General features: G+C 34.2%; 1 protein-coding gene across 1 annotated transcript; it reads right to left on the bottom strand.

Moving 5' to 3' along the window:
* Positions 1–548: 548 nt before the first annotated feature.
* LOC145326970 (uncharacterized) lies at positions 549–23,625 on the bottom strand. The gene is made up of 4 exons (XM_080170435.1): positions 23,507–23,625; positions 20,285–20,356; positions 14,391–14,436; positions 549–1,088 (listed from the first exon to the last, which is right to left on the bottom strand). The coding sequence occupies exons 1-4, from the start codon at positions 23,585–23,587 to the stop codon at positions 1,000–1,002; spliced, it is 288 nt and encodes a 95-aa protein (XP_080026561.1). The 5' UTR covers positions 23,588–23,625; the 3' UTR covers positions 549–999.
* Between the last annotated feature and the right edge of the window lie 10 nt (positions 23,626–23,635).

Here is a 23,635-nt window from a genome sequence, read left to right as displayed (position 1 = left end):
AAAAAATAGTAATATGGCACAAAAATACAAAATTAATGTAATGTTTTAGGGATACAGGAATAGGTGAATGAAAGATAAACCAGTCTTTAACTTAAACAAAGATCCTTTCAAACTATTAGAAAATTAATAAATCTTTTATTGGCCTTCCCTGTTTCCCTGTGTGCTTTCATGTGTAATGTACAATGACAAAATATCTAAATTAAGATCGTGTTCTCAGAAATGTAAAGAACAACTAAGCAAATTACATTATCGTATTTATTTAAATCTCCGCCCACTTCTTAATAAACTTAAAAGCAATTACATCATGAAAGAAAATATCTTCCTTAAAACATACTTATTTATGGAATGTATTAGTTCAAAAATCATTTATAAAGGGTGGGGGATACTTCTTTAAAACCAAAACTTAAAGTCAAAGAAACATAACTAAAAAAAGCACTAAAATAGCAGTTGCTTATCAAAGGTAAAGTTTGAAGCTGTTAAGAAGCGGCACATGGTACCCTCCCCCCCCCCCCCCCCTCACCTTTAATATATTAAATTTCAATAAATGCAAAAAAACGATACTTAAAAGAAACGAGTAATCATTATAACATTTTTAAAAATGAGATTCATTTTTGAGCAAAAGTATTTAATACCTAATGTTTTTCTTATACCTAGCTTCCTTTCTAAGATAATAAAATAATACTGAATTAAAATTAGGAATGATTAGATTAATTAATTTATTTGGTATGATTGTAAGTTTGCATTGTAAACTAAAAAAAATTCACTAATGTATCAAAAAGCTTATTGCATTAAAAAAGTAAACTTTAAGCTTTAATAAGTGTTTAAAAAAAGCTAGGTATTTACTTTCTGTAAAATTCTTGTTTTTTCATTTGCTTATTGAAATACTATGAAAAATGTAAATTATTACAAAGAGTGTAGGTATATTTTCTTAATCGTGTACTCTTTGCATTGTAAAATATGTAAATATCATAAATTCATGGGTGTTTTTTTTTCTTGGATTTAGGCGATTTTTTTCTTGTTCTTTTTATTCTTTTGTTTTCTGTTGTATTGTGATGTTGGCGAGGAAGCTCGGCTCTTGTCCTCATCGTCTGAAATATATAAAAATCTCTTTTAAAGATACCCATTAATGTAAATGGATTTATTATTACTTTGATGTTGCACCAGATTTTCATGTTCTTTTAAAAAGTGAAACTAGCCGATTTCTAACATAAATCAGTGTAGCTGTATGAATAGTTAGATGGAAAAATTTCTGCTAAAAGCTTAAATCTTTATTCGTTAACAAATCACCCTAAAGGATCTTAAGTAAAACGCCCAAAAGTAAGCCAATACCCTAATATTATTTGGACAATAAAAAAATACTAAGATAGAAGACAAAAAAATGCATTTTACAGAGAAGCTATACTGCTAAAAGAAACTGCACACAGACTAATAATAATAATAATAATAATAATGTTTATTTGGTGCTGCTAGGTACCCCCTAGCTTAGGAGATAGCACATACAATACTCTAAATTGCTGCTATCTATCGACAATTTAGAGTTTACATTATGATGTTTAGTCTCATAAAAATAAAATAATATATACTAAGAGTTTAATTATTAACTAAATATAAATTGGTGGAAAAGGAAAATTTTCAGGATATGCACCAGGAGCTACAGGAGTACTATCTTGACCAAAATGGGGATAGTGTATTTGATTCCTGAAGCCCCTTTTTAAGGAAGACAAAAAGAAAAAAAGAACATAAAAAAATTAAATGTTAAAGGGAAAATCGAAACTTTCATTTAGTTAAATTGAGTTGTAAGGATGGTAAAAAAAAGAAAAACACAAATAAACATTTATATTATGTTAGAGAAATCAGTAAATAATAAGAAGGATGAAAAAAATAGATAAAGGATTTTAGAGAAAAATAAAACAAAATAAATCAATTATGAAAGCAAAGAGAGTATAAAAGGAAAAATTATAAGATAGATCATAATTTTAATACCATATTTTAAGTTTTAAGATTTCATTGAAGATTAAAAAGTAAAGTTTTTATTTAAAAAGAAAGGAGAAAAAAAAAGCACATAAAAAGGAAAAAAAAAGCAATACTTCAAGACTTTGTCATTCTATTATTTTATTATTTTTCAAAAACAGAAATTTCTCAATTCAAAATAATATCTTTTTATAGAATGCCACTTTGATCTTTGCCCTGTATTAAACCCTCCCCTCCCCAACAAAAAAAGACAACTCCCCCCCCCCCTCCTTAAAAAAAAATCACTAGGTTTTTTATGAAATCAATTTTTAAGATCTGTTTATGCACTCAGAACAGTTTTCTCTATTACAAATAAAATTAAGTTTTTCCAACATAAAATCTTTAAGTTTCATACAAAATTGTTTTCTTGACATAACTGTGCTAAAAGTATACATAACCTCGTCATTATTATTATCATTTTCAGGATTAGGATTAGTATTAGGAATAATGATTTCATTCCATAACTTTGGTAGATCAGAGTAAGGGAATTTTTTAAATGTCTCAAGTCTAACAAATGGAACATTGTACTGTTGATTATTTCTAAGAACTCTTGTTGTTCTTGTGCTATTTCTAATCCATAAGTTATCAAAAGACCATGGAAGCCTATGATTAACGTAATCAAACATAAATTGTAATTTAGAATAGACAATTTGTTGAGTTACAGGAAGAATTTCTAAATTTTTAAATAAAATTGTAGTATGTGCATTATATTTTGAGTTGGTAATTATTCTCAGTGCTTTTTTTTGCTGTTTTACAATTTTATCAAGAGTTGATGCTGCTGCACTTCCCCAAATAGGGGCACAATATGTAAGATGACTATGGACAAGTGAATTGTATAGAGTTTGCAATGCTTTTCCACCAATAATATGTTTTGCAGCATTTATAGCAAATAATGAGCGTGAAATCTTTTTATTTATCATATCAATATGATATTTAAAGTTTAATTTAGGATCTAGATAAACACCTAGAAATTTAATTGCAGGAGTTTCACTCCTTGAGTTGACATATGAAAGTTTGTGTACCAAATTTGGATCATTTTGGTTATCATTATTGTGATCAAGATTAATACTAATGCTATCAAAGTCAATTGTTGATTCATCTTTTGTAAATATCATAAATTTAGTTTTTGATGGATGTAGGCTTAACTCATTTGTTCTAAACCAATAAGTTATTTTTCTTAATTCAATATTAAGAATATCAATAATATCATGAAGGTTTTTACCCGAAATTAAAAAACTGGTATCATCAGCAAAAAGTAATGTAAATAGAGTAGTACATTTAGCTAAGTCATTGATATAATTGCATAAATGTATAAAAGGGGGATGTGGAAAATAACCATTTGGGCAGGGGGGGGGGGGTTTACTCGAGAACCCTTAGAGCTAGAGGGAGCTAATTTTGGATATAAGCTTCTATGGGGCCAAAGTTACTTTTAAAATTATCGTCGACCCCCCACCCCCCCCCCCAATTTTTTTTTTGGGGGGGGGGGGGCGGGTGGATTATACTATAGGATGTTTCTCATAAACGACTTGAGATAAATGGAGCAAACCTTGGGATACAAGTTTTGTAGGCCTATATTTGATTTTAGAATTATCGTTGACCACCCACCCACCCCAAAACCCCTAATTTGGGGGGGGGGGGGGGGGCGGGTGAATTATACTATAGGGTGTTTCTCATAAACGACTTGAGATAAATGGAGCAAACCTTAGGATACAAGTTTTGTAGGCCTATATTTGATTTTAGAATTATCGTTGACCACCCACCCACCCCAAAACCCCTAATTTGGGGGGGGGGGGGGGGGGGCGGGTGAATTATACTATAAGGTGTTTCTCATAAACGACTTGAGATAAATGGAGCAAACCTTAGGATACAAGTTTTGTAGGCCTATATTTGATTTTAGAATTATCGTTGACCACCCACCCACCCCAAAACCCCTAATTTGGGGGGGGGGGGGGGGCGGGTGAATTATACTATAGGGTGTTTCTCATAAACGACTTGAGATAAATGAAGCAAACCTTAGGATACAAGTTTTGTAGGCCTATATTTGATTTTAGAATTATCGTTGACCACCCACTCAACCCCAAACCCCTAATTTTTTTTTTTGGGGGGGGGGGCAGGTGGATTATACTATAGGGTGTTTCTCATAAACAACTTGCAGCAATTTTATTTTGGGTGCTACTCCCTTAGTTTTAGAGATAATTGGATGAAATCTTTTGGGCTGGGTCACTAATTACCCCAACTATTGGTATCTTTAAAAAAAAAACCGCCGCTCCCGCCGCCCGCCGCCCATTTACCGCCGCCACCAAAAAAAATTTTTTTATTGCATTTCTTGCCGAATTAGGCAATTTGGAATCATTTGAGACCATGTTATTTTTTTCAAAAATTTTTCGCCTTACAAGCAACCCTGCAGGGGATTTAGTCATTTTTTCAAATTCCAGAAAAAAAAATAACATGGTCTCAAATGATTCCAAATTGCCTAATTCGGCGAGAAATGCAATAAAAAAATTTTTTTTTGGTGGCGGCTGTAAACGGCGGCGGGCGGCGGGAGCGGCGGTCCCGCCGCCGTTTTTTTTAAAAGATGAAATCTTTTGGGCTGGGTCACTAATTACCCCAACTATTGGTATCTTTAAAAAAACGGCTGCGAGACCGCCGCTCCCGCCGCCCGCCGCCATTTACCGCCGCAACCAAAAAAAATTTTTTTATTGAATTTCTCGCCGAATTAGGCAATTAGGAATCATTTGAGACCATGTTATTTTTTTCAAAAATTTTTCGCCTTACAAGCAACCCTGCAGGGGAGTAGCACCCAAAATAAAAGTCGAAACAAAATTGTAAGTAAAGGGAGGGGGGAAAATGTGGTGACTCGTCACATGACATACCAGCAATTTTATTTTGGGTGCTACTCCCTTAGTTTTAGAGATAATTGGATGAAATCTTTTGGGCTGGGTCACTAATTACCCCAACTATAGGTATCTTTAAAAAAAACGGCTGCGAGACCGCCGCTCCCGCCGCCCACCGCCATTTACCAAAGCAACCAAAAAAAAAATTTTTATTGCATTTCTCGCCGAATTAGGCAATTTGGAATCATTTGAGACCATGTTATTTTTTTCAAAAATTTTTCGCCTTACAAGCAACCCTGCGAGGGATTTAGTCATTTTTTTCAAATTCCAGAAAAAAAATAACATGGTCTCAAATGATTCCAAATTGCCTAATTCGGAGAGAAATGCAATAAAAAAAATTTTTTTTGGTGGCGGCTGTAAACGGCGGCGGGCGGCGGGAGCGGCGGTCCCGCCGCCGTTTTTTTTAAAGATACCAATAGTTGGGGTAATTAGTGAACCAACCAAAAAGATTTCATCCAATTATCTCTAAAACTAAGGGAGTAGCACCCAAAATAAAAGTCGAAACAAAATTGTAAGTAAAGGGAGGGGGGGAAATGTGGTGATTCATCACACGACATACCAGCAATTTTATTTTGGGTGCTACTCCCTTAGTTTTAGAGATAATTGGATGAAATCTTTTGGGCTGGGTTACTAATTACCCCAACTATTGGTATCTTTTAAAAAAACGGCTGCGAGACCGCCGCTCCCGCCGCCCGCCGCCATTTACCGCCGCAACAAAAAAAAAAAAATTTATTGCATTTCTCGCCGAATTAGGCAATTTGGAATCATTTGAGACCATGTTATTTTTTTCAAAAATTTTTCGCCTTACAAGCAACCCTGCAGGGGATTTAGTCATTTTTTTCAAATTCTCGAAAAAAAATAACATGGTCTCAAATGATTCCAAATTGCCTAATTCGGCAAGAAATGCAATAAAAATTTACAGCCGCCACCAAAAAAAAATTTTTATTGCATTTCTTGCCGAATTAGGCAATTTGGAATCATTTGAGACCATGTTATTTTTTTTCGAGAATTTGAAAAATATGACTAAATCCCCTGCAGGGTTGCTTGTAAGGCAAAAAATTTTTGAAAAAAATAACATGGTTTCAAATGATTCCAAATTGCCTAATTCGGCGAGAAATTCAATAAAAAATTTTTTTTTGGTTGCGGCGGTAAATGGCGGCGGGCGGCGGGAGCAGCGGTCCCGCCGCCGTTTTTTTTTAAAGATACCAATAGTTGGGGTAATTAGTGACCCAGCCCAAAAGATTTCATCCAATTATCTCTAAAACTATCTTTTATTGAATTTCTCGCCGAATTAGGCAATTTGGAATCATTTGAAACCATGTTATTTTTTTCAAAAATTTTTTGCCTTACAAGCAACCCTGCAGGGGATTTAGTCATATTTTTCAAATTCTCGAAAAAAAATAACATGGTCTCAAATGATTCCAAATTGCCTAATTCGGCAAGAAATGCAATAAAAATTTTTTTTTGGTGGCGGCTGTAAACGGCGGCGGGCGGCGGGAGCAGCGGTCCAGCCGCCGTTTTTTTTAAAAGATACCAATAGTTGGGGTAATTAGTGACCCAGCCCAAAAGATTTCATCCAATTATCTCTAAAACTAAGGGAGTAGCACCCAAAATAAAAGTCGAAACAAAATTGTAAGTAAAGGGAGGGGAGAAAATGTGGTGACTCGTCACACGACATACCAGCAATTTTATTTTGGGTGCTACTCCCTTAGTTTTAGAGATAATTGGATGAAATCTTTTGGGCTGGGTCACTAATTACCCCAACTATTGGTATCTTTAAAAAAAACGGCTGCGAGACCGCCGCTCCCGCCGCCCGCCGCCATTTACCGCCGCAACCAAAAAAAATTTTTTTATTGAATTTCTCGCCGAATTAGGCAATTTGGAATCATTTGAGACCATGTTATTTTTTTCAAAAATTTTTCGCCTTACAAGCAACCCTGCAGGGGAGTAGCACCCAAAATAAAAGTCGAAACAAAATTGTAAGTAAAGGGAGGGGGGAAAATGTGGTGACTCGTCACATGACATACCAGCAATTTTATTTTGGGTGCTACTCCCTTAGTTTTAGAGATAATTGGATGAAATCTTTTGGGCTGGGTCACTAATTACCCCAACTATAGGTATCTTTTAAAAAAACGGCTGCGAGACCGCCGCTCCCGCCGCCCGCCGCCATTTACCGAAGCAACCCAAAAAAAAATTTTTATTGCATTTCTCGCCGAATTAGGCAATTTGGAATCATTTGAGACCATGTTATTTTTTTCAAAAATTTTTCGCGTTACAAGCAACCCTGCGAGGGATTTAGTCATTTTTTTCAAATTCCAGAAAAAAAATAACATGGTCTCAAATGATTCCAAATTGCCTAATTCGGAGAGAAATGCAATAAAAAAAATTTTTTTTGGTGGCGGCTGTAAACGGCGGCGGGCGGCGGGAGCGGCGGTCCCGCCGCCGTTTTTTTTAAAAATACCAATAGTTGGGGTAATTAGTGAACCAACCAAAAAGATTTCATCCAATTATCTCTAAAACTAAGGGAGTAGCACCCAAAATAAAAGTCGAAACAAAATTGTAAGTAAAGGGAGGGGGGGAAATGTGGTGATTCATCACACGACATACCAGCAATTTTATTTTGGGTGCTACTCCCTTAGTTTTAGAGATAATTGGATGAAATCTTTTGGGCTGGGTTACTAATTACCCCAACTATTGGTATCTTTAAAAAAAACGGCTGCTCCCGCCGCCCGCTGCCATTTACCGCCGCAACAAAAAAAAAAAAATTTATTGCATTTCTCGCCGAATTAGGCAATTTGGAATCATTTGAGACCATGTCATTTTTTTCAAAAATTTTTCGCCTTACAAGCAACCCTGCAGGGGATTTAGTCATTTTTTTCAAATTCTCGAAAAAAAATAACATGGTCTCAAATGATTCCAAATTGCCTAATTAGGCAAGAAATGCAATAAAAATTTTTTTTTGGTGGCGGCTGTAAACGGCGGCGGGCGGCGGGAGCAGCGGTCCCGCCGCCGTTTTTTTTAAAAGATACCAATAGTTGGGATAATTAGTGACCCAGCCCAAAAGATTTCATCCAATTATCTCTAAAACTAAGGGAGTAGCACCCAAAATAAAAGTCGAAACAAAATTGTAAGTAAAGGGAGGGGGGAAAATGTGGTGACTCGTCACACGACATACCAGCAATTTTATTTTGGGTGCTACTCCCTTAGTTTTAGAGATAATTGGATGAAATCTTTTGGGCTGGGTCATTAATTACCCCAACTGTTGGTATCTTTAAAAAAAAAGGCTGCGAGACCGCCGCTCCCGCCGCCCGCCGCCATTTACCGCCGCAACCAAAAAAAATTTTTTTATTGAATTTCTCGCCGAATTAGGCAATTTGGAATCATTTGAAACCATGTTATTTTTTTCAAAAATTTTTCGCCTTACAAGCAACCCTGCAGGGGATTTAGTCATATTTTTCAAATTCTCGAAAAAAAATAACATGGTCTCAAATGATTCCAAATTGCCTAATTCGGCAAGAAATGCAATAAAAATTTTTTTTTGGTGGCGGCTGTAAACGGCGGCGGGAGCAGCGGTCCAGCCGCCGTTTTTTTTAAAAGATACCAATAGTTGGGGTAATTAGTGACCCAGCCCAAAAGATTTCATCCAATTATCTCTAAAACTAAGGGAGTAGCACCCAAAATAAAAGTCGAAACAAAATTGTAAGTAAAGGGAGGGGGGGAAATGTGGTGACTCATGACACGACATACCAGCAATTTTATTTTGGGTGCTACTCCCTTAGTTTTAGAGATAATTGGATGAAATCTTTTGGGCTGGGTTACTAATTACCCCAACTATTAGTATCTTTAAAAAAAACGGCTGCGAGACCGCCGCTCCCGCCGCCCGCCGCCATTTACCGCAGAAACCCAAAAAAAATTTTTTATTGCATTTCTCGCCGAATTAGGCAATTTGGAATCATTTGAGACCATGTTATTTTTTTCAAAAATTTTTCACCTTACAAGCAACCCTGCGAGGGATTTAGTCATTTTTTTCAAATTCTCGAAAAAAATAACATGGTCTCGAATGATTCCAAATTGCCTAATTCGGCAAGAAATGCAATAAAAAAAATTTTTTTGGTGGCGGCTGTAAACGGCGGCGGGCGGCGGAAGCAGCGGTCCCGCCGCCGTTTTTTTACAAAGATACCAATAGTTGGGGTAATTAGTGACCCAGCCCAAAAGATTTCATCCAATTATCTCTAAAACTAAGGGAGTAGCACCCAAAATAAAAGTCGAAACAAAATTGTAAGTAAAGGGGGGGGGGGGGGGAAATGTGGTGATTCATCACACGACATACCAGCAATTTTATTTTGGGTGCTACTCCCTTAGTTTTAGAGATAATTGGATGAAATCTTTTGGGCTGGGTTACTAATTACCCCAACTATTGGTATCTTTAAAAAAAAAAAGGCTGCGAGACCACCGCTCCCGCCGCCATTAGGGGTTTGGGGGTGAGTGGGTGGTCAACGATAATTCTAAAATCAAATATAGGCCTACAAAACTTGTATCCTAAGATACCAATAGTTGGGGTAATTAGTGACCCAGCCCAAAAGATTTCATCCAATTATCTCTAAAACTAAGGGAGTAGCACCCAAAATAAAAGTCGAAACAAAATTGTAAGTAAAGTGGGGGAGGGGGGGGGAAATGTGGTGACTCATCACACGACATACCAGCAACTTTATTTTGGGTGCTACTCCCTTAGTTTTAGAGATAATTGGATGAAATCTTTTGGGCTGGGTCACTAATTACCCCAACTATTGGTATCTTTAAAAAAAAACGGCGGCGGGACCGCCGCTCCCGCCGCCCACCACCGTTTACAGCTGCCACCAAAAAAAAATTTTTTATTGCATTTCTCGCCAAATTAGGCAATTTGGAATCATTTGAGACCATGTTATTTTTTTTGAGAATTTGAAAAAAATGACTAAATCCCCCGCAGGGTTGCTTGTAGGGCAAAAATTTTTTGAAAAAAATAACATGGTCTCAAATGATTCCAAATTGCCTAATTCAACGAGAAATGCAATAAAAAAAATTTTTGTGGTGGCGGCGGTAAACGGCGGCGGGCGGCGGGAGCGGCGGTCTCACAGCCATTTTTTTAAAAGATACCAATAGTTGGGGTAATTAGTGACCCAGCCCAAAAGATTTCATCCAATTATCTCTAAAACTAAGGGAGTAGCACCCAAAATAAAAGTCGAAACAAAATTGTAAGTAAAGGGGGGGGGGGGGGAAATGTGGTGACTTGTCACACGACATACCAGCAATTTTATTTTGGGTGCTACTCCCTTAGTTTTAAAGATAATTGGATGAAATCTTTTGGGCTGGGTCACTAATTACCCCAACTATTGGTATCTTTAAAAAAAAACGGCGGCGGGACTGATGCTCCCGCCGCCCACCACCGTTTACAGCTGCCACAAAAAAAAAATTTTTTATTGCATTTCTCGCCAAATTAGGCAATTTGGAATCATTTGAGACCATGTTATTTTTTTGAGAATTTGAACAAAATGACTAAATCCCCCGCAGGGTTGCTTGTAAGGCGAAAAATTTTTGAAAAAAATAGCATGGTCTCAAATGATTCCAAATTGCCCAATTCAACGAGAAATGCAATAAAAATTTTTTTTTGTGGTGGCGGCGGTAAACGGCGGCGGGCGGCGGGAGCGGCAGTTTCGCAGCCGTTTTTTTTTAAAGATACCAATAGTTGGGGTAATTAGTGACCCAGCCAAAAAGATTTCATCCAATTATCTCAAAAACTAAGGGAGTAGCACCCAAAATAAAATTGCTGGTATGTCATGTGACAAGTCACCACATTTCCCCCCCCCCCTTTACGTACAATTTTGTTTCGACTTTTATTTTGGGTGCTACTCCCTTAGTTTTAGAGATAATTGGATGAAATCTTTTGGGCTGGGTCACAAATTACCCCAACTATTGGTATCTTTTTAAAAAAACGGCGGCGGGACCGCTGCTCCCGCCGCCCGCCGCCGTTTACAGCTGCCACCAAAAAAAATTTTTTATTGCATTTCTTGCCAAATTAGGCAATTTGGAATCTTTTGAGACCATGTTATTTTTTTCGAGAATTTGAAAAAAATGACTAAATCCCCTGCAGGGTTGCTTGTAAGGCGAAAAATTTTTGAAAAAAATAACATGGTCTCAAATGATTCCAAATTGCCTAATTCGGCGAGAAATTCAATAAAAAATTTTTTTTTGGTTGCGGCGGTAAATGGCGGCGGGCGGCGGGAGCGGCAGTTTCGCAGCCGTTTTTTTTAAAGATACCAATAGTTGGGGTAATTAGTGACCCAGCCAAAAAGATTTCATCCAATTATCTCTAAAACTAAGGGAGTAGCACCCAAAATAAAATTGCTGGTATGTCATGTGACAAGTCACCTCATTTCCCCCCCCCCCTTTACTTACAATTTTGTTTCGACTTTTATTTTGGGTGCTACTCCCTTAGTTTTAGAGATAATTGGATGAAATCTTTTGGGCTGGGTCACTAATTACCCCAACTATTGGTACTAAGGGAGCGCCGCTCCCGCCGCCCGCCGCCGTTTACAGCCGCAACCAAAAAAAATTTTTTTTATTGCATTTCTCGCCGAATTAGGCAATTTGGAATCATTTGAGACCATGTTATTTTTTTTCTGGAATTTGAAAAAAATGACTAAATCCCCCGCAGGGTTGCTTGTAAGGTGAAAAATTTTTTAAAAAAATAAAAATTGTCTCAAATGATTCCAAATTGCCTAATTCAGCGAGAAATGCAATAAAAAATTTTTTTTTGGTGGCGGCGGTAAATGGCAGCGGGAGCGGCGGTCTCGCAGCCGTTTTTATTAAAGATACCAATAGTTGGGGTAATTAGTGACCCAGCCCAAAAGATTTCATCCAATTATCTCTAAAACTAAGAGAGTAGCACCCAAAATAAAATTGCTGCAAGTTGTTTATGAGAAACACCCTATAGTATAATCCACCTGCCCCCCCCAAAAAAAATTAGGGGTTTGGGGTTGAGTGGGTGGTCAACGATAATTCTAAAATCAAATATAGGCCTACAAAACTTGTATCCTAAGGTTTGCTTCATTTATCTCAAGTCGTTTATGAGAAACACCCTATAGTATAATTCACCCGCCCCCCCCCCCAAATTAGGGGTTTTGGGGTGGGTGGGTGGTCAACGATAATTCTAAAATCAAATATAGGCCTACAAAACTTGTATCCTAAGGTTTGCTCCATTTATCTCAAGTCGTTTATGAGAAACACCCTATAGTATAATTCACCCCCCCCCCCAAATTAGGGGTTTTGGGGTGGGTGGGTGGTCAACGATAATTCTAAAATCAAATATAGGCCTACAAAACTTGTATCCTAAGGTTTGCTCCATTTATCTCAAGTCGTTTATGAGAAACACCCTATAGTATAATTCACCCGCCCCCCCCCCCCCAAATTAGGGGTTTTGGGGTGGGTGGGTGGTCAACGATAATTCTAAAATCAAATATAGGCCTACAAAACTTGTATCCCAAGGTTTGCTCCATTTATCTTAAGTCGTTTATGAGAAACATCCTATAGTATAATCCACCCGCCCCCCCCCAAAAAAAAAAAATTGGGGGGGGGGGGGTGGGGGGTCGACGATAATTTTAAAAGTAACTTTGGCCCCATAGAAGCTTATATCCAAAATTAGCTCCCTCTAGCTCTAAGGGTTCTCGAGTAAACCCCCCCCCCCTGCCCAAATGGTTATTTTCCACATCCCCCTTTGCTCTAAAATTAGCTCAGAAAACTACTATCTATCTATGTGATCTCAGGGATAATGGATGTAGAATATATTTATGTATATTATTGCAGGGAACAAATATACTAAATTTTGGTTGCTATTTACTCTGTAATTTTTTGGTCAGTTCGATTATCCAGTTAGAGGGTAGGGGCAGGGTTGGCAGATAAAAAACCCACCCCAAAACCCACCCGGGTTTTTTTGCCCTTTAACCCACCTTAAAAAACCCAAGGGGTTTTAGGTTTTTGGGGTTTTATTAAAAAAAAGTAAAATTGTTTCAAAAATAAGTTTAATTTTCATTGTTTATATAAAAAAATATGTTTTTTATTGACCCCTTACATGTATTTAACAAAGAAATAGACTGCTGTGCTTGATTTTGCCATTGTCACGGGCTCAGGAAGAGATATACCAGCAAGAAAAGCACGTAAGGTTTTAGGATCTTTAGATTTTTGCATTTTTTCTGTTTTTCCTGTAAATAGCAGCCAACTTTTCATCTTTCTTATGTCCTAGCCTGTTTCTAAATATTAAAAGAATGGACCTAATTGGTTTCATGGCACAGTGGTTTTCTTTGTATTTTTATAGTAGCTATTAATTGGTTATTTTAGGTTAGGTTAGTTAAGGGGTAATGATTGCCCCGCAGGGGTAGAAATAAGAGAAAAGCTACTGTGAAAATACTAAGAAACTTGCTGCGCCAAAGAAAGAATCGTCTATTACATATTATATAATTATATGTAATTTATATATTATTCAAGCTTTTACAGTATAAAAACTATAAAAACCCAAAATACCCCAAGAAACCCCTAAAACCCGGGTAAAACCCCTATTTTCCACGACCCCGGGGTATTTTTAAAAAACCCGGGTTTTGCACAGCCCTGGGTAGGGGATGTGTTAAAAGAGGGGTATGGGGAGTATTCTTATTTTAACCCGCTACAAGTTTAACTTTATTAGAGAACATGAAAATCTTGTGTAAGATCAAAGAAATAATAAATTCATTGTATAGATATATTTCTTCTTGAAAAAAAGCTTAGGGTCCTAGCATTATTTACGTGTTGGCAAAAACAAACATAGAACCAATATATTTTGGCTCAATGATACCAAAATAGGCTATAATAAAAAATTGCATGATTCTATCCCTCCCCTTTATATTTCTATGTTAAAAAAAGAGAACACAAGACGTTGTTTTATCCATACAGCCAAATTAAGTATGAAAAATCTAGCAAAAATTTAAAGCTAATTCTTTTTTTTAATAGGAGTTAAAAACTGCTAAGGGAATAAAAAGGGTGCCATAACAAACAAATTTTATTAACATCTTTTGTCTGACCTGTTCTATAAACTGTCAGAAAAAAATATTTTGATAGAATGAAAAAATATAAAGAAAAATTTATGTCAATATTTGAATAAGGCAGTCAAGTGAATATTTTTCAACATTTAAATAATGAAAATATATATAGGAAGAATAGATATAGAACATAAGAGGATATTTATGGCAGGTTAAAACTTGTCGTTGCAAACATGCACATCACTTATTGGTCGATTTGTTCAGTCGGGGATGGAATGACTGAATCGTTATTTTGGCCAGTACATGATAGTATGGTGTTAAATCCTAATAATAATAAATCCATTAACCTAACATTACAGTATTATGGACAGCTGCCTCGCCCGAAAGGATTAAAACACACAGAGATTAAACTACTTTTTATGAGGATGAAAATATATAATACCTGATGGTTCCTTTTGAACTGGTTCAGAGGGTAACAGTATCACAGCCTAAAATAAATAAATTGGTTATAATGAATATATATGATATACGTGGATATATTGACAGGGGGAAATTTGTCGTCAATTTAGCTTGCTAATATATGAACCTAATTCAATGGTCAGTTCTTTCATTCAGTAAGAGTGGAAAAGATGGGGTAAAGGGCCGGGGTGGAAGGGGTTTCGTTATTTTAGCCAGATGTGAACATTACTTTATCAGAGTACATGAAAATCTGGTGCAAGTAAAACTAGGTATATTTTTTAAATGGGTTATTTTCACCAGGTTGATAAAAAAAGTCCCATTTAAATTGCATGATACATAAAGTTACAAAATCTTGTTAATAGAAAGTTTTTCACAAATGTACAGGTTAACAAGGTTAGTAATGTACAAACAAAGATGACAAAAACCATAAGTAGCGAAGCACAGAAAAAATCATGAAATGGACAAGCAGACAAAGTTAGTTAAAGAGCAGATGTTTAGTTCTCATAACTATAATAAAAAGAGTATACCTATCCAAAGACTAAGAAAATCTAGAAATCTTTTAAAAATAACTTTTTCATCTTTTGAAGCATGACCGACAGTCGACAGGCAGACAAAAAAATACAGATTAGATGCGCATTGGTCGTCATAGGAATCTTCACAAAAAATTTCATCTGTTTATTTTCAATAGCAGCCGAGAAAATGACACTTTCACCATAGCGTTACAGACTGACTGACGGTCGGACAGACCAGGTAAATTACGGATTAGCTTCGGTACATAAAAAACTTTATATTAGCGGTCATTTTATTTCATATTTTTAATTAACCAAGACGGACTTCAAAAAAGGTTGCTTTACTTTAAAACTCTTTTATTAGTGAATATCCAAGCATTCTCCAACTCGTATTTTCAACAATAAACATACCAACGTCTTACATATTTAAAGAATATTGAGTTGCTTCGCTACTAAGAAATTACATTTCCATTTAATAATCTTATATAAATGGAAAGTCTTTCTATGTAACAATAAGTTTAATAACAAGATTGTATTGATGTAATAATGAAGAAATATCTAGGAAGAGGGCATGATAGTTATAAACAAATGGATTTATTATTACTTGGAACTTACACCAGATTATCATGTACTCTAATGAAGTGAAACTTTTAGCTGGCTAAAATATAACCCTATTTAGTCCATCCCCTTTTACTGGATGAACGAACTGACCATTAAATGATGGCCATGTTAGCAACCTAAATTGATGACAATTTTTCCCATTTCATAACATCCACACATATATTATACCTAGGTATTAATTTATTAATATAAAAACTAGTATGATTACGTACAAAACAAGCTAAGCTGATTGGAAAAAAAACCTTACTTATTTATAAGATAAAGAAATAAGGTGAAATAAAAATAAAAAAAAAAGGGGAGAAAAAAAGAGGAAAGGGAAAAGAGAACTATTACATTAAAATCCACCAGTTAAGAAGGTTTTGGTAGAGAAAATAAAAAAAGGAGAATTATTACAGAAGGAAAGACAGCTATAAGCGACCTATAAAGTAGCATCGCTAATAAAAATATATATATTTTCTAGTACATAGTGTACAAAATGTAGAAATGATAATATCAATGACGTCTGAAATTATTAAAATGACATTTTTTCTACCTGCACATGAATTTTGGAATTTTTTTTTAGTTCTTTTCTATAAAATTATTTATAAAAGGTTTTCAGTTTGTCTAAAAGGAGGGCAGTGGCTAGGGGGGGGGGGGGGCATTTTAGGCTTTACGGAGGGGCAATTACCTACTTCAGTTCGCACGCCACTTATCAGGACTGTTTTAAAGCTTGTCTTAACCAAATACAGTTAGGTTTTTTTTTCCACTCCATTTTTTTGTGTAAAATATAGAAATCACCAACTTATTAAATTTAGTGATTAAATATAAAAAAAAAGTTGGAATCTCCATCCTGGCATCAGCTAGAGCCCTCTCAACGAACCTATCCCACCTAATAAAAGTCCTTTCTGAATTCATCTTTAGAACTTATTTTTAAGTGAAGGGTAGACATGACACAGTGCGTACGAAGGTGCTTTGACTTTAGTAAAATCTAAAATGCAGCCGTTTTTGAGAAAATTTGATTTGAAAATTTCAAATTCAATTTTCACCCACTAGGAGTTACCGCATAATTATGACAAGAAAAGCAAAGATTATTTATTTAAAATTTTGAACAACTTTGCTTTTATAAAGTCTGTCATAAAACCTCTCTATATATGATTTGTTTAAGGATGAATTTCCGTGACCTTAGCAAAGCAACTGATAAAAATGGCCATAAATCAACTCACTTTAGGAGTGGTTTTATGAAGAACTTTATTAAAGCAAACTTGTTCAAAATTTTAAACAAATAATCTTTGCTTTTCTTGTCATGGTTATGTGATAACTCCTAGTGGGTGAAAATTGAACTTGAAATTTTCAAATCTAATTTTCTCAAAAACGGCTGCATTTTAGATTTTATTGAAAAGTGAAATGAAGTTACCTAACCTAGGGTAATGAAATGCACTATGTCCTAATTTAGGTTCTGACACTAAAGTCAAAGCACCTTCGAACGCAGTGTGATGGATAAATCAGCAGCAAATTATTTCACTGCATAAAAATAATATTGTTTAAGTTATTTATAATGTATGTGTGGTTGTAAGTTCTATTGTTATATATGTAATTTATATTTATTATAAACTTTATTCATTCAAATGTATTGAATTTAAAAGCATATTATTATATAAACCGTTTTAAAAATTAGATTATACGTTTGAAAGGAAATAAAACTGTTATTTTCTTCATTAAATAAAGATATCCTAATAGTAATATTTTTTTAAAAGAGACACCTAGCATTAAAAAACAAAACTATATATAACAAAAATTTTCGCTTGCTAATTGTTTTCTGCTCTTTACATTTCCGACGCTATTGGCTAATATTTAAAGGCCCAATTTAAAGTCGTCACAGGGCTAAGACCCCAATGGTAGAATTACACACAGCTTGTGCTCCCTCTATCCTTTTACTTTAATATCGATTATGTAGCTATGTAAGAGCACTGTGGCCCTGCAGCGTAGTGTAGTGTATCTTTTGTAAACAACTTTAGTCAAAGCGATATTTCGCCCAAATCCCGACAAAATTATTCCTTTTAGTAGGTGTTAAAAACATCATATCTTTGGTCTTATTTAAGATAAATTAATATTTTTTTTTGCATAAATAATTTATTTATGGCCTTATTTATTGTTTTTTATAAAAAATAAATTGATATTTAATTTTTTGGGGGGCAATTGAAGTCCTTAAATATAAGGTATTTTTGAGCGGTTACTGTAAGCCCAAAAATAGTGCTACCATTATACGCAGCAAAACGCTGCAATAAGACAAGATGAATAATGAGTGTGCAAAATTTTATTACATTTGAACCGTGGGAAGTTCACCCCATCTCACCCCGTATGAGGCATACTTTTTCTCACCGTTTCGGTTTTCCCCCCTGGCGGCTTTGGGGTGGGCAATATTTTCTAAATTTAAACAAAATGTTTTAGACATTTTTAAGACCTTTCCAAAACATATTTTAGATTTCATGTAGCTTAAGTATTACTTGCACTTCAAATTTTCAAATTTTTAAGCAATGTGTCAGTACTTCTCCCTTTCTGCGTTGAGTAAAAAACTACGATTTTTTGGTCAAAATTTTGCATATTTTGGCAAAACAACAGTAGAATTGAGGAAATAAATTATATTTTTAAATTTTCCTATTAAAATACATGCAATCTCATTTCGAAAAAGGAAAAAAATAAGTAAGAACTCCTAAAAATAAAAAAGTTATAACAGTTTCAACTGTTAAGGTCAAGATTTCCAAGCAAAAGATACGCTAGGGCCACTGTGAGAGAAGAAAAATCTAATTCTTCTAATGTTTGGTAGACGGTAGTGCATAACATTTTAAGCAATAAAGTATAAACGCCGTACATTGAACTTTATGAATTGCAATCAAAGTTTTCTATAGCATTTATTCTCTAGGTATGTTTATGCAATTATACAAATAATAGAATACTTAAAACAGCTAAATAAAATAACAACTGAGAAGTAGATTTCAAGGAAAAGAAAGTTAATTATCTGGATTTCTAAAAACAAAATAAGTACCTCCCTAACATTACCGACAGATAAAAGGACAGACATACAGAAGGACAGACACAGCTTGGCTAGAAACAATGTTTGTTTTGTTGAATGGCGTATAATGAGAATAGAACCAGGGAGGGAGGGGACATTGGGCTCTTTAATATATTATTCCCCAAAAATTTATAATAACATTTCATTATTCGTTGGCCTAGGTAACAACTTTGGGGACTTTAATTTATCGGCTATTGTCTTATCCCTTTATATCTCTGGAATAGAACCCAGACCTACCTATAATTTATTTCAAATATGCAAAGTTAGTCGTGCCAATACTTCCGCAAAAATAACTTTTATAATAAAGCCAACATTAGAATTCTTCAGCGTTGAACTCTAAATGATAACTTATTCACAAAAGATACAATTATCATAAAAACAGATAAGCAAAAACTTGTACTTACATGGTGATGATAACCGTTCTTTTCTATAATTAAGGTTGGTCCGTCCGTACGTCCGTCCGAGATAGTTATCTTTTATTCATTAATTTAGGCATGTTAGAATTGTCCTATCGATTTAAAACTTTGCATGATGATTCCTGTAGTAGTTAGGTACGATTTAGAAAGCGTAGCAACTCTATAATCGTTACCAGAATGTCCGTACGTCCATTTTAAACATGTTGATTTTTTAACTTTTTTAATAAAAATTTTTTATGTGATGAAATCATCCGATTGATCTGATTTTTTTATTACTGATTCCTATTACAATAAGGTACAATTTTATGAGCGAAGCATCTCTGTAATCAAGTATTAAAAATGTCAGTATGTCCTTAAACAGAATTCTGTATTTAAGAAGTATTGCAACAAATTTACGTATAATTTTGTCAAACCGAATATTTTCATATTTTGTATCAGTTCTGACAAAAGTTAATGTTCGTTTGTCATATCGTTTCAGAGCTTCGCTTTTATGGATTTTGTCATCCTTGTCTTTTTTCTAATATTTGCAGTAATATTAATTTGCGCTGTTAATACTTATCTAGGCGGAAAAGAGTGCACATGATAAAAGTTTATTTCTAGGTCATATCACAGATTAGAATACTAATCACACCACAACTTAGAATGTACCCTAGTTAATTGCTGTTTATTGTGTTTAAGCAAGAACACAAATGATAAATAATCTAGCAGTGGCACCCCTAGCGTCTAGGGAGTCTGAATTCTATAAGGTAAAATGGGGCAAAAAGCCTAAAACCACCCCAAGGCTTAAATATAAAAATAAAGACCAGAGGCGTAGCTGCTGGTCTGTTAACATTTTTGTGTATTAATACTAAACTTAGATACCATTAGTCAAGTTATAATTAATTTGTATTGTTTACAATTTTAAGTCAATTTAAACTTATAAATTTGTGGTATACACAATTTTAAGCCAATTAAAGTTAGGCGTTTATGTTCTATACTATCTATGCATTTGATGTTTGACCCTCCAATAGTTAAAAATTATTTGATTGTTGATATGTAAATCTATCAGTTATTTCGCCAGTAGCATCAAAAACCTTTAACTTTTTGCCCTAGGTTGCCCACCTTCTCTCTCAAATTGACCCATCGATATTCGATATATTATAACTTTATAACCTTAACAAATATTTCTTTAAAAGAACACCTTGCCCATCCTTCATACAAAATTCTCATGATATTGAGCAAAAGCATGTAAGGTAAAAGGGTTAATTACAAAGAAGCCGCGTGATAATAACAAAAAGCTTACCAAAATGCAAATCATTTGAAAAACAGCTCCAATATAAAGTCCATATCTTATTAGTACTTCATACCACGTTTCCTGAAAAAATCAATATTGTTAAAAATAGGGTTGGCAATCCGTATACGAATCCGGGATCCGGAATCCGTTTTTTTTTTTATAGCGGATTCAGATTCTTAATTGGTAGGTTAAATTAGCATCTTGAGTTTTTTCTTTCAACTCCCCCTTTTTGAAGGCAAAGATTATCATCATTATATATAATATCTTTTAAAATCTGGTTCGATTCTCAGAAGTGAATTATAGAGAACACCAAGAACATTGATTTTTAAGACATATGTAGCACTTAAATTTTTTTAATTTTTTTTTAAAAGCCTTTTAAAATATTGCTAGAATCCGGAATTCGAATCCGGAATCCGCCAAAAATAAGAATCCGGAATCCGCGGGAATCCGCCATTTTTTTGGACGGATTCTTCCGGTCCAAAATTTTGACGGATTGCTATCCCTAATTAAAAACAAGTTTATAGATTTTTCTATCAATCTAACATTTAAAAAATCTAATTGCTGTCTTCTTATTAGACTATCTATCTATCCATCTAACTACTTTGTATTTTTATAGTCATGTATCAATTGATTTACTATTACTTGGATCTTACACCTGATTATTATGTACTATAGATAATGAATTGAAAGTTGTAGCTGTCTAAAATAACGATACCCCCCCCCCCCATTCCCTTCTCTCATACTAAGTTATGTTTATGTTAAAAACCTAAATTGACGTACATTTTCCCTGTCATAATATCTACCTATATTCTATATCCATTTATCTATCTATCGCTCAAATCAAATATTATGTTTTTCTCTCCATCTGTTTTTTTTATTTTATCATGAATTATTAAATATGTCCAATGCATACTAAAATACATTTTCAATAAAAAGGAAAAATATTTATAAATTTGTGTTTGAATATTTACAGAAAGAAAGGTTACAATGGACTATTTATTATACTAGTCCCCGTCGTTTTATAATAACCTTTTCTTATTTGTTGCCTTAACAACTATGAGGAGTTTTACTGAAGTTGAGTGTCCACAGGTTTCCACTACTAATTTTAATCTACAGAAGGGGTAATTTTAAACAAACAAAACTCTTCGACTACAATTCCCTTTAAAAGATGGACGATTATTATGTCTGATTAATTATCTAGGGTAATAAATCTGTCTTTGTGAAAGATAGACTTTAAAACTATGATCTTTGCAAGAGACATAAATAACTATGTCTTCCTTGTCTAGTGAATGTTCTTATTTGCTAAATAGACACAGTACGTAGATTGCTAAATAGTTTGAAATTTAAAAATCCATTGTAGCTATTTGGTGCTATTTATCTATGGACATGCTTGTTATAGTTTAAATTTAAGTTATGTACCTAGTATGTATAGCAAAATTTCCATATGTGCAAAGAAAGAGTTTTGCCGAGACTAAAAACAACCATAACTTAGTGCAAGAAATAATAAATTAGGTTTTAGATTTTTTAAAGGGTAAAATAAAGACTTTAATATAGGTATGTTCTTTTGACGTAAACAAAGCGTTTCAAAAGAAAAAATGTCAATTGAAAGGAAGGAATGGTTTGATAATTACTTGGATCTTACATCAGATTATAATGCATTCTAATAAAGTGAAACTTGTAGCTAGCTAAAATAACACTTCTCCCCCCATCCAACCGCATTATCCTAACTCCTCTCCTAATAATAGATGAACTATCTGACCAATAAGTGATGTCTATGTTAGCAAACTAATCTTAATAAAAAGAGTAAGAAAGTTCCTTATTAAGGAGAACCCTACATGGCCAACTTAACAAGAATTTTATACAAAAAGGAAAAATAATTGCTGTTAGATAAACACACTTTGGCATATTTTACAAGCAAATACATATTTATATTTGCAACGAAAAAAAACTTAAATTGCACTTTGAATAAATGTATATTGTATAAACAAGCCATATTTAAGGGTTATACAAGAAAATAACACAAATTGAAATAGCAACATTATTTTCAAATAATAAAGAAAGTCATAAGTCATAATAAATCAATGAACTTCCTCCAAAAGTCTTACATGTGAAATAATGCCTTCGGTACCTTTTAATTAATAGCTATTATTTTAAGAAAAATGGACGAACGAACATTAGTTTTGGAACAAACACAATAAAGGAAATATATATGTTTATTATCTCAGCTTATTACGCCTCCCCCCCCCCCCCCTTCAACCCACCCTAAAGAGAAGACAATAGCCGATATATTGATGTACATCCCCAATGTTGTTATACAAAATTAACTCTTTAAAAAACTTGTTGAAAACTTACTTTTTTTAATCCTTAAAATCATGTTAGCTCTTTTTTACTTTGACACTAAGAATTGAAAAAACATACCTACTGTACTTTATATAAATACATACATACAATTTCTAGCTGTCTATGCTAGAAAAAAATTGGACATAGCAGTTTAAAACACTGCATTGCATTTATCATTCAAAGATACAAGATTAGGTTTCATGAAAACTGATGGAATTTTGAAATAATAAAATAGGGCATTCCTATCCAGTTATTTATTCACGAGGGCAAAAAATATTAATTCCTAAACAAAAAACTGGATAGGAATATCATTCTCATTTATTTCTCCGAAGTAGTCATTTTTTTCCCCGAGGTAATTATGCTTTCTTTAAGTAATTAATAAAAATTCTAAAATCTTCCAAAAAATCTAAAATCTTAAAAAAAAAAATTCAAAATCTTCTAAAAATATTTTCTCAGAATTTCATATAAATATGACTGTATAGACATGGGAACTTCAGACATGCGAGGCTTGTGGTGCAGAACTGAGATTCTGTTCACCGGTTGCCATGCTCGGGAAAAAAAATGACTACCTCGGGGATAAAAATGATACCAGAGGAAAAAATTATACCTCAGGGAAAAAAATGACTACCTCGGGGAGAAAAAAAGGATATTTACATCCACTATTTAAGGGGTCGTTTATGTGAGAATGATTATTGTCCTTTCTTTTAAAGACATACAAACCGTAAACATCTAGAAGTTTTATCTTATTATATTTAGTAAGGGTTTTTGCTTGAAGCTTCAGATCTCGATATTTACAGAACCGATTTATTTAAATAATTTTCACATAGGTCCTATGATGGTATAAAGCTATGTCTTTTGTGTTACAAGCTCGGTCTTTTCTCAAAAACTAACCTTAGGTATCAAGGCAGCAATTTTCTCATGGTGATCTGGGTCAAGGTTCAAATAGCTCAAAATATCATCTTCGCCCTCCATGGCTCTAATTTATCTGTTCTTGTTCTTGTTCTGTCAAATTAAATTGAT

The sequence above is a fragment of the Acartia tonsa genome, chromosome 8 (genome assembly GCF_053477335.1).
Source record: "Acartia tonsa isolate MP-2025a chromosome 8, ASM5347733v1, whole genome shotgun sequence".
NCBI lineage: Eukaryota > Metazoa > Arthropoda > Copepoda > Calanoida > Acartiidae > Acartia > Acartia tonsa.
The sequence above is the reverse complement of the archived record's forward strand: the minus strand, read 5'-3'. Positions and strand labels throughout refer to the sequence as shown.